At 36.4% G+C, this 12,489-nt stretch overlaps 1 protein-coding gene across 1 annotated transcript in view; it reads left to right on the forward strand.

Moving 5' to 3' along the window:
• Window positions 1-12,489, forward strand: part of LOC150096563 (sodium-dependent neutral amino acid transporter B(0)AT3-like) — a 292,659-nt gene that overhangs the window by 196,526 nt on the left and 83,644 nt on the right. Inside the window, exon 8 of the mRNA XM_090408129.1 lies at window positions 3,103-3,284. Within this exon, the coding sequence (XP_090264255.1) occupies window positions 3,103-3,284 (182 nt within the window). The remainder of the gene's footprint in view (window positions 1-3,102; window positions 3,285-12,489) is intronic.

Here is a 12,489-nt window from a genome sequence, read left to right on the forward strand (position 1 = left end):
ATCTGTTTGTTAGTGGATGTATCAGACATTAATATGATAACAATTATCTGGTTCCATAGTGCATAGTTTAGATAGCAATACGTCTGTATGAATATTGATTGCTGATCATAAAAGATGCAGCTTCCTCACAAGGTTTATATTTATATTTAATATTTATATTTATATTTATATTTTTATATTTATAAAATAAACGAAAAAATCTCTAACGCCTTTTTCCCCAAAAGGGATTATGTAGAGTTCCTTTATCCCTAACATTCTGATTTGATTATGACTAGAGTCAAACCTACATCCGTCTTTCTTCAGGAAGCCAAGCGATAGAGAAGCAAACGCCCTACATAAAGTTCTACTGTTCAGCAAATAGACTGGCTTGTTTATTTTTCAGGTTTGAATCTTATTTGCGTTTCATTGTGAAAACATGAAAGTGCATTTCGGCATACAAATGACTAAAAGCATATCAGAAAAAAAAAAGAAAAGCTAATGCCTTTTATTCCCTTATAGGGAGTAGGTGATGCTGTTTTACTGTATCTAACTTCAGGCAATCAGAGATAGTTGGCCAAGTACTATCACGAATTTTAAGTAGCGTCTAGTGAAGAAATGACTAACAAGTACCACCATCTCTTGGTCCCTAACACAATATGTTATTGTCTGAAATTGGATTCTACAGTCGATTTTCTTGAGTTTACGGGACGAAGAACCCACTTAAAAGAGATCAACAAACTCAGCAACCGGTCGAATACAGGCTTAGAAAAAGTTCCTCTAGTCGGTGACCTGAATCGAACTTAAGTTCTTCTTGAGACGGCCTAGGTTTCTTGGTGCAAACGCGACTTCTATTGAGCTACACAGGCTCGTCTAAAAGCTTATGTAAAAATTAATTCTGTGTACTAATATTATTCAGACTAGTGATTCACAGACGCTTGTGTGAAATTATCACCATGATGTGATAGTAATCCAAAAGAGAACAAGAGAGAGAGAGAGAGAGAGAAAGATTCTCATGTAAAACTCGGAGGTCGTCTTGAAAAGATCACCTTTAGTCTGTAGATCAGGATTTCTGGATTAAAGACAAATGATGGGTTTACAACCTTTCATGGGTGTAAATCGCATAAAATATTTAAATAATTAACTGGGAACAATGAAAAGTGATTCAGTTTTATTTTTTGAATTATGTTCAGATTTACTGATGTTTGCTTCCTTGTCGTGCATCGCGTGACGGATTGAGTTCCCTATGAACAAATCTTTGTGATCTGGCTCTATCTCTGGCCATTTCTGTCATCTCTCTGAAGCTCGATAAAAACTCTTCAAAAACTACAGCTTTTTTTTTTGTCTGCCTCTTGATCGTCTTCCTCCAATGATTCCATTCAAGATTATATTTAGTAATCTCTGGGAGGACATTCTATGGAGATGTCCAAACCATCTCATTTGCTGTTTAAAAATTATAGCTATAATATCTAATCTATAGTTTAATTGCTGTTTGACTCGTTCATTTGTTTTGTGTTCTGACCAGTGAGTCTTCTTTATTTTTCTTAAGCATTTCATTTCATTTCGAATTCTCTGATTTTCTGATTGGGTCTCCATATTTTAGCTCCATACGTAGTCGTAGGTATAATAATGGTTTTGGTTTGAAGCTTGTTTTGAAATGCTGTTGTTTTTCCATATTTTGTTTAATTTATTCATATTAGACCATCCTTGGTTAGTCTGTATTTTTACGTTTTCTGTGGTATCGAAATTGTGTGTAATGAGACTCCCAAGATATGTAAATTGCTTTACTTGTTCAAGTATATGATTTGCTAAGTTGATTAAAATGTTTTACTTCTCTTCCTATGTTCATTGTTTTAGTTTTGCTTAGATTGATTTTCATTCCAAAAGTTTTGCACTCTTCACTTAAAAGTTTTATTGTATTTTCCAATTGTACTCTAGATTTTGCAAGAATAATAACCTGATCTGCATATTTAGTGTGATTGACATTCATGTCATGCATTTGTAGACCTTGTTCTTTGGCTAAGGTTTTGCGCATTTCTTCGAGATAGACAGTAAGTAAATTTGGTGAGAACGGGCAACTCTGTATAACTTATTATATTTCTATCCCTGTTTCTATCTCTGAAGACGAGAAATGGCTAAACATATACTATATTATATATTTATTATTTTTAGAGCTCTTGCATATTTACATTAACTCTTTTATAACACCTGTCTTAATTTGCGTTTTATAGGCATGTTTTATACTGTTGTAATATCCGAATTCTGCATTTTAACCTTGTTTAATATTTCGAGTTATAAATATAGTTGTTTAATCCTCCCTCCCCCTTAATAGGTAAGAATATCCGAGTGTGTATCAATTATATCTTTAGTCTAGATCAGTGGTCTCCAAACTTTTCGCCGTGAGGGTCACATTGGGTACTTCAGCACTGTTCAGCGGGCCGTAGTAAAAAAAAACAAACAAACCTAGAACTAGATATATGAGTTTTATTGAAAGCAGATAAAACTGATTAAAGAGTATGTAAGATTAAATTATCGCATATTAATGACAACGAACACTATCAGCAAATTCTCATATTTTTATCACAAATTATAATAAAACCATTAATGTGAATGATGTAACTGTGTTTATGTTTTTAAAATCTTATTAAACTCAGGTTCAAATTTTGAAGTGCTAATTACAAGTAGCTATTTCAAATGTTCATCAGATAAACTTTCCCTATATTTTAACTTGCTATATTTCATTCGGGAAAAAGTTTGTTCGCAAAGATACGTTGTCCCAAAAATAGAGATGAATATGGTAAAATTTTGTAAAATTCAAATTTTTTTTCTTCGTTAGTCCATTTTAACCGACCTTTTACAGTCAGAAAGACTGTAACTCGGATTTCGGTTACTTTTTTGCTATTCGGGAATATATTTTGAACAAAATTTTAATTAATGCATTTGAAATCTATCAACACCCCGTGTTTGTTTTTTTTATTTGCGGATTCTTATTGAAAAATTAGTCCAATTTGCGGGCCGGATAAAATCATATCACGGGCCGCATCTGACCCGAAGGCCGTAGTTTGGAGATCCCTGCTCTAGATAAACAACATGTTCCTCAAGTAAAGATGTATTATTAATTTTCAGGTTTCAAAGCGCACCTGACACACAAACGTTGTCTAGGCGAAAGAAGTGAATTAGAAGAATTCCTTAACACTACTGATATACCTGTCACATTACCTCCAGACTTAACGGCAAGAATACTAAACAAAACTGGGCCATTCACTTTTGACTTTCCTGAATGTGACCTGAAAACCGAATTGGAAAAGGTAGAGAATATCTACATAATTTTAATTATTGACAATGAACTTAACAAGCCGTATCTTAAACTGTTTCTTAGCAAAATAATTTGTTTATTGATGGATCATATGTTTAAAACTTGAAAATATTGCAGTGGGAAAATTTACCTGTTCATCCATGGGACGACTCTGTAAATCTGACTTAATTTTAATTAATACTGTAATGGTCATTTTGTAGGAACTGAGTACACCTGCACAGGCAAATATCTTCACTGCAATACTCTGCGTAAAGTCCACTATGAATATGATATTCCTACTGAACTTCATCGTCATCATCATCATCATCAAATTCCTGCCATGTACCCTCAAGGGGTGTACAGGATATGACAGTACTACATGAAAAAATTACATCATTACTAACTTCCTATCTACAATTTTCCTCCAAATCAGTCTGTTACTTGTCAAGACTCCAACATTATCAGATCTTATATTTCTATCGTCTAAGGCACTTTGTACCGTATCAATCCACCTATATCTTGGTCTTCCTCTGGGTCGTTTTCCTGCCACCCTGGCAGAGAACACTTGTTTTGCTAATCTTTCCTCTCCCATTCTATTTAAGTGACCATACCATCTGAGATTAGCTCTGCTAACGCATTCCTGGATGCTGACAATGTCAAGTTCTTTCCTATCCTACTGAACTTTACTAATGAAAATATGAAATCATACCAGAATAAATATGAAAATATATTGTTTATTATCCATCAATGGTATGCTCGATAAAATTATACAGTTTAGTATAATTCAAAATTACTTAAAAATAAAATCCATTCCTTTAATTGTAAAGGAATGGATTTACAATTTTTGGACATTACAATTAAATCCTTTAATTGTAATGTCCAAATATTTAAAGAGACGGAGTAAAAACGATAAGCACTACGAACACTCTACTACTGGCGCAAACTGCATATAAACAACAGTGGAACTGCGCGACGGACAGTGCCGCATTACGCTAATACAGTGATTCTCTACTGGTGTTCCCCGGAACACTTGTGTTCCGCGAACTGGTTACAAGTGTTCCGCCGGTGAAAGATGTCACATGACACAATTAAAAAGTATATTTTGAAAGATTGTTAAAATTTCCGATAAGGCACAACTTGCATCATATAAGGTAGCTGAATTAACTGCAGTAAAATTAAAAGCACATACTATAGCAGTCTCTTATTTTACTAGCATGTTGTGAAATAGTCAACATTTTGTTTGGCGACGAAGCAAAAAAAGGAAATTATGAAAATTCCTCATTTGGAGGATGCAATAAAAATTAAAATGAAAGATATGTCAGATTATATTGAGAAAACAGTTGCCAATAAACTTTCCAAACAACATTTTGATTTACAAATTGACGAGTCCACTGACATTAGCGGTAACCTCGTATACTAGGATTCGCTCGGTAAGTTCTCTGCAGAATAGTGAATCAATTTCTATTCTGCAGAGAACTTACCGAACGTATAACAGGACAAGATATTTTTGAATCTATTACGTCATATTTAGAAAAATTTTTAATTTCATGGGAGCTGTGCATAGGAATTTGTATGGACGGTGCTCCATCAATGGTAGGCTCTATTAAAGGATTTGTTATCCATGCAAAGAAAATAAACTCAAATATTTAAATCAAATATTATATCTACGCACTGTTTTTTTTCTTTTTTTTCACACAGAATCCCTAGTTTCAAAAACTTACCGGCAATATTAAAACCTGTACTAGACCAAGTTGTAAATGTCATCAATTACATCAAATCAAGACCTTTGAAAGCACGTCTTTTAAAAAAACTTTTCACATCTCTATGGAAGCCAAACACGAATCTTTGCTTTTGCACATTGAAATACGATGGTTATCCAGGGGTGAAGTACTATTCCGAATTTTAGAACTTAAGAGTGAATTATTGGCCGTTTTTTTTTCAAAATGAAGGTACATTCGCTTTGTAAAATGTCTTCAAAATGATACTTGGTGTGCTAAAATGGCATATTTAGCCGATATTTTTAATTAATTAAACAGCGTTAATACAAGTATCCAAGGGGAAAATGAAAATATTTTGAAATTCACTGACAAATTGCCAGCTTTTCAGAAAAAAAAAAAAAGTATCTCTTTGGAAAAACCACATCATAAAAAAAATACAGTACATATGTTTCCTGGGAATTATCTGCGTTATAACAAAACATTTAACAATATTGGAAGAAAAGATTTCAAGTTACTTTCCTTCCTTAAATACACACAGATATGACTGGATACGAAATCCATTTGGCACAGTTGACACATCGAGTTGTGAATTTTTGTTACAAGAAGAAGAACAATTAGTTACCTTGTCAACGGATCGTACTCTAAAAATGAAATTCTCTGAAATAACTCTTGAGGTATTTTGAATTTTTGTCCAAGCCGAATACCCAGCTCTCTCCACAAGGGCACTGAAAATATTGTTACAGTTTTCAACATCATATTTGTGTCAGCTCGGTTTCTCAATATTAACCAATATAAAAGCTAGAAAGCGTGAAAGGCTACTAATATAGACAAAGTGGATGAGGGTAGCTATATATTGCTTAAATCAGCAAAAGCCAACAAGCTCAAGCATCGTATATTAAAATAAGTTTCATTTTTATAAAAGGCAGGTCCATGCACATTTTTATTGTTAGTTTTATGACCCTCATGCTTTTGGTGTTCCCCAAATTTTTCTTATGATCAAAAGTGTTTCGTGACTTCGAAAATGTTAAGAATCAATGTAAGGAAAAATAAGCGTATGATTGGGAGTGTTTCAGAAATGAAGGAAAGAGTGTTGTACGGTGACTCGTTAGTAAGAGGTGTGATAGATGAGAGTTTGACTAAATCGCACTTACCGGGTGCGAAAATTAAGGATGTTAGTGAGAGTATTAGAGCGCAAAAGCTGAGGGTGAAAGAAATGATAGTCGTGGAGGGAACGAATGATTTGAAAGGAGATAAATTTGATATGAGAGAGGACTTGAAGGAATTATTACAGGTAGCGAAAGAAAAGAAAAGAGTGACAGAATTAGGATAGTGAGTCTGTTGCCGCGGTATGACAGAGAAGAGTTTAGAAGGAGGGCAATAATAGCAAATGACTTTATGCGCAGGTTATGCAGACGGTGTAGTGTGGAGTTTGTGGACGTGTGGAGTGAGTTTGATGGGTGAAAGGATTTGTACAAGATGGACGGCTTGCATTTGAATGGATTTGGTGTGCGAAGACTAGAAAAAGTGTTGCTGAATGAAGTGAAAGTGGATGTGCAAAATCAGGGAAACTAGAACTATTAAGAAATGGGGTGAGTGGATATGCAGACACCAGTGAAGTAGTTGAGTGTAAGAATGTATATAATGTGCCCGAGCCAGTACGAAGGACAAGAAATCAGAATGGGACAGTTAGTATAACACATCAAGATAGGGGTGGGACAAATGGACCTCTGCATTTCATGTATATTAATGCCAGGAGTATTAGGAACAAGAAGTAAGAATTTTTGGCCTTGGTCAGCTCTTCCTGGCCACAGGTTATTGGCATTAGTGAAACATAGCTGACAGAAGATGATATAGGTAGTGGAACAGAATGTGTAGGGTACAGTGTGTTCAGGTGGGACAGAGAGAATAAAATGGGGGGGAGGAGTGTTATTGATGATAGCTGATGAACTGCAGCCAAGGAGAATAGAAGTTGTATTGCAGGATAGTGAAAAGAGCTCATTTGAGGCTATTTGGTGTGAGACTTGCTGGGAGACTAACGGAACAAAATGTACAGTTGGGTGCTGCTATAGAAGGTGATGGAATAGATGGTGGAGATAGTATGCATAGACAAATTGATGAAATGAGTGGAAGGAGGGTAATTATTATGGGGAATTTCAACTATGGTAACATCGATTGGAAGGAGGAAAGGATACGTGTGAGGAAGGAACTGGATTTTATTCAGTAATAATATTTTTGGTTTACAGATCAAGTGTTGATCAATTTTAATAACTGAACCAACTAGTTTCGCCAAACTTTAACTGTTGACGTCTTCAGGGCTCTTAAGGTTGAAACAATCTCACAATTATGTGTAACTATAAAACTGACAAGAATAACTGCAAAAAACTGACTAGAATAATTACAAATAAAATAGTATCGAACGTGCATGAAACACGTATCCCGTGTACAAGATTAGCTAGCTGTTGCTGAGGAACTTTCTGTAGTTTGTATTAAATTTCATTTCTTTTGCTTTTAAAGATTTGATTAGGGTTTTCCATATCTCTGGGAGTATTAGGCCTTGATTTCTGTTAAGGTTGATAGTAGAACGGGCGACTGTGGCTGCTTCTTTGACAATTCTTGAATGGTAATCTTCCTCTAAGTAGGGGGAACAACTTTTGTCCCGCTCGATGACATGGTTAGTTGTGGAGAAATGAGACGATAGGCCAGAAATGTCCTGTCTGTTATTTTTGACATAGCCAATGTGCTCTTTTTGCCTGATTTCAAGGCTTCTATTCGAATAGAATCTATTCGTAAACTACTAAGATCTCCAAATGACAACCACCCTTTCTATAAATATGCTAGAATTTATAATATTCCATGCTTGTGTGGCTCTAGTTACATCGGACAGATTTCGAGAAACCTTGAAATCAGGCAAAAAGAGCACATTGGCTATGTCAAAAACAACAGACTGGACATTTCTGGCCTATCATCTGATTTCTCCACAACTAACCATGTCATCGAGGGGGACAAAAGTTGTTCCCCTTACCTAGAGGAAGATTACCATTCAAGAATTTTCAAAGAAGCAGCAGTCACCCGTTCTACTGTCAACCTTAACAGAAATCAAGGCCTAATACTTCCAGAGATATGGAAAACCCTAATCAAATCTTTAAAAACAAAAGAAATGAACTTTAATACAAACTACAAAAAGTTCCTTAGCAGCAACAACTAGCTAATCTTGTACACGCGATACGTGTTTCACGCATCGATACTATTTTATTTGTAATTATTCTAGTCAGTTTTTTACAGTTATTCTTGTCAATTTTATAGTTACACATAAGTGTGAGATTGTTTCAACCTATATGTATGTGCCCTCTAAAGTTCAGTTAATAAAATTGATCAACACTTGATATGTAAACCAAAAATATTATTACTAATTCCCAGGATCAAGAAAATAAACCTTCATTATGGATTTTATTCAGTTACTAAGAGATGACTATCTCAGACAGCACGTAATGGAAATACTAACGATTCGAGAGTGCTTGACCTAGTAATAGCATCTGAGAATTTGACTGTAATGAATATGACCATGTTGCCACCTATTGGGGAGAGTGATCATACGGTCTTGACCTGGGAGGTGGCTAAATGTGTGAAATTTTCGATTAAGACAGGGTACATTACCATGCTGGCAAGTATGACAAGCTTAGTAGATTGCTTGGTTCAGTGCCATGGCATGTAAAACTGCAAGGGTTGGATGTTGATAGGGTATGAGAAGTGGTCAAGAAGCATTTGCAGGAAGTTGTGGCTGACTGTATACCTAGAGTCCGAATAGTAAATCAAGTAGTGGTTAAATGGATGACTAACACCATTAAGCTTGAGTTGCAAAAAAAAAAGAAACAACTGTGGAGGGAATTTAAGGAGAAAGGTGACCTGCAGGCACACGAACGATATAAAGCGCAGGCCAGAAGGATAACGAGTGTGGTAAAAAAAGCAACAGCGGATAATGAAAGGAAATTGGCCATTCAAGCTAAAGAGAATCCCAAACAGTTCTTTCAATATGCTGCAAGCAAAAGAAAAACTGTACATGGCAGAATGATTTTAAGGAATGCCGATGGTTGGGAAGTCACTGAATCAGTCCATATAGTGGAATTACTGAGTAAGCACTTTTCAAGAGTATATCATCCAGGTGGTGACAATGAAGGAATGAAGGAACCATTTTATACGGGAATTATGGTGAATGAAGTGGAGATGAATAGTCTATTACAGAACCTTAATGTGAATACATCTGTGGGATTGGTTGTATACCAGCACGGGTCTTACGTGAAGCGACTACAGAATTGTCAGTGCCATTGACCATATTGTTTAATCTGAGTCTCAGTTTAATTGATCAGCATATCAGGAGTCGTTGTCAAGGTCTTGGAGAAAGTAGTCAAGGGAAAAATACAGGAATGGATTGATGAAAATGAGATACTGTATGGGGGGACAGTATGGTTTTGTGAAGGTATATCATGCCTCAGTAACTTTCTCAGGTTTTATAACACAGTGACTGCTGAACTGGATAAGGGTAATGGGTTTACAGTGATACTGCTGGACCTGGCTAAGGCCTTTGACAGGATACCACATGGAATTCTAATCCGTAAACTGCAACATATGGGAATGGATATAGGGTTGGTGAGATGGATAGGAGGGTGGTTGATGGAGAGATACCAGAGAGTAGTTTACTCAGGAGTAGAGTCCAAGAGATGGCCTGTGACTAGTGCTGTGCCGCAGGGTTCTGTTCTTGGACTACTGCGGTTTAATTTGTTCATTAACGATATAGGGAAGGATCTGAGAGAGGAACGGTTCATTTGTTCGCTGATGATGCAAAGTTGGGTAGGACAATAGTGAATGCATAAGATGTCAGAATTTTGCAGGATAATTTGGATAGATTGGAGGTCTGGGCTAAGGAGAATGGATGTCAATATAATGTGGCAAAATGTAAGGTTATGCATTTTGGGGTGAAAAGATTAGCAGCAGTATATCACATTGGTAGAACTCTACTCCAGGAGATTGATAAGGCCAGGGACTTGAGATTGTAGGTCGATAGGAGTTGAAGATTAGGGGCACATTGCAAAAGTGGCTAAATCAGCTCATCAAATCACTTGGATGCCGAAGAATACTTTGACGAGTAGAGATAAGCAAGTTATTGTTCCTCTGTGTCGAGCCTTGATAAGACCCCATCTCGACTACTGTGCCCAGATTTGGTCACCTAGGTTTCTTCTTGAGGTTGAGCGGATCCAGAGGTGAGTGACGAAGATGATAGCAGGTCTATGGAATGAACCTTATAAGAACAGGTTGAAGATTTGAGGGTTGCAGAAATTGGTTGATAGGCAGAAAAGGGGAGATATGATTTAGACATTCAAATTGCTGAAGGGATTCTATAGGATTAATTCAGAGGATATTTTTGAGAACAGGACTGGTGGGAGGACTAGGAGGCATCCATGGAAGCTGAGCAAGAGTGTGGTTACTAAGGGTGTTACAGCTAGGTTTTTTACTTTTAGAGTGGTGAATGAGTGGAATAAGGTGCCAGAGTCTGTTCTGGGTGCTATGACAGTGAACGAGTTCGAGGCAAAGTATGATAGATACAGTGTGTATGTGGAATAGTTGTGGTGGATATGATGTTTAGGGCCTCTCTCGATGAGTCTAAGGACTCCTTGGAGTCTCCCGTAATAATAATAATAATAATAATAATAATAATAATAATAATAATAATAACCACTGCAGTAATAGCTCGCATCTCACTATGACGTGTATATGCTTGCTTGCGTAGCAATATGACACTGTGGTAAACACCATGCTGCTAGTATCCTTGGCCCTCCTAAATGCTACAAGGTGGATTTTATTATTTTTTATACAAAATAAGATAATTGTATAGGATTGTTGATGATAAAATTAAATATCACAAGAGCAAATATAAATAAATAAATTAATATATTTATCGAGAAAAATTGGGGGTGCTGCAGTTCCGTAATACCTATGCACGAGCCGCCTCTGTTTAAATATAAACAGTTATAACACATTAAATTAAAATAAAATAATGAACAAATGCTTGTTTCGATGGTGAGTGAATAAAGCCTGTATTTTGAAACCGAGATGGGGTTGATTTGAATCTCAGCATGATATTATTATTAGTATTCCAGCTTCAGAAATCTCTAACGATTGTTCAGCATAAAATAAATGAAGCAGCAGGAAGATATTCGTTGACAATATGAAGCTACCACAATGATTAGCGGAGGCTAAAGAAAAAATATATGTATTTGTCCTCTAGAGCAGTGCTTCCCAAACTTATGGATGTCAAGGCCCCTTTTGAAAAAATTGAAATATTTCACGGCCCCATCGAAAAAAAAAATCGTAATACAGTTATTATTATTATTATTATTATTATTATTATTATTATTATTATTATTATTATTATTATTATAACGGTGTCTCCATGGAGTCAAAAGACTCATCGGGAGCCCCACATTGACACACTACGTATGACGTATTACGTTCTGGCTGGATGGGTGAAGCAAAAATGCTTTTCTTGTTCCCCTTTATATGAGTAAGTGATACAATGGATGAGGTATTATTGAGCTTTCTGCTCGCCCTCTTTAGGCCTGAAGTTAGCTATGTTCGGTTTGTAGTAGAATTGATCTTGGTCTTTTATATTTGCGTTGCGTTGCGTTGCTTCGCTGTAGTTGTTAGCTTGCTTGATCAGTGGATTTGAGTGCAAGGTTGCCTTGGAAAAGAATTTTTCAGCTAAATCACGGAGATGAGATGGGATGTAAGGGATGTTTCCTTCTCGATGGATCTGGGAGTTTCTTATGTACCATGAAGCATCCAGGATCCTTCTTAGGCACTTATTCTGGATTCTTTGTTGTTTCTGTATGTTAGTTTTTGAGGTATGGCTCCATGCTGGAGAAGCGCAGGTGATAAGTGGACGAATTACAGTTTTGTACAGAGTTAGCTTGTTTCGTAGATCTAATTGCTTTTGCAGTTGATCGGGGGAGGGGGTAGAGTTGTGCAATTACTTTGTATGTCTTCACTGCTGTTAGTTTAATGTGGTTGTCTAGTTTCACTCCGAGATATATAACTTCTGTCTCCCATGGGATCTTGACTCCGTGGAGCTGAATGTCGTCCTTGTTGGTGAATTTTCTTCTGGAGAATAGTACAGCCGAGCTTTTTTAGGGGGTTTACCTGGATCCTTCAATCTGTTAGCCAAGTTTCTAGTGCACTGATACTGCCTTGCAGCCTTCTAATTGCCATTTGAGAGCTGAGAGATCTTGATAGTATCGCAGCGTCATCTGCATATAGTGCTGTGATGATATTTCTCGGGTTTGGGGGGATATAAGCTGCATAGATTGAGAATAGTAGAGGTGCTAAGAGTGAGCCCTGTGGCACGCCTGCACGGATCTTGCGTCTGGTTGACACTGTTCCGTTTAGTTTGATTTGCATTTGTCTGTCACTTAGGTATGCTTTAATTAGTTTAACTAATTTTATTGGAAA

This window comes from Typopeltis vanoorti, chromosome 18 (genome assembly GCF_054136105.1).
Source record: "Typopeltis vanoorti isolate ZY-2024b chromosome 18, IOZ_Tvanoo_1.0, whole genome shotgun sequence".
NCBI classification, from domain to species: domain Eukaryota; kingdom Metazoa; phylum Arthropoda; class Arachnida; order Uropygi; family Thelyphonidae; genus Typopeltis; species Typopeltis vanoorti.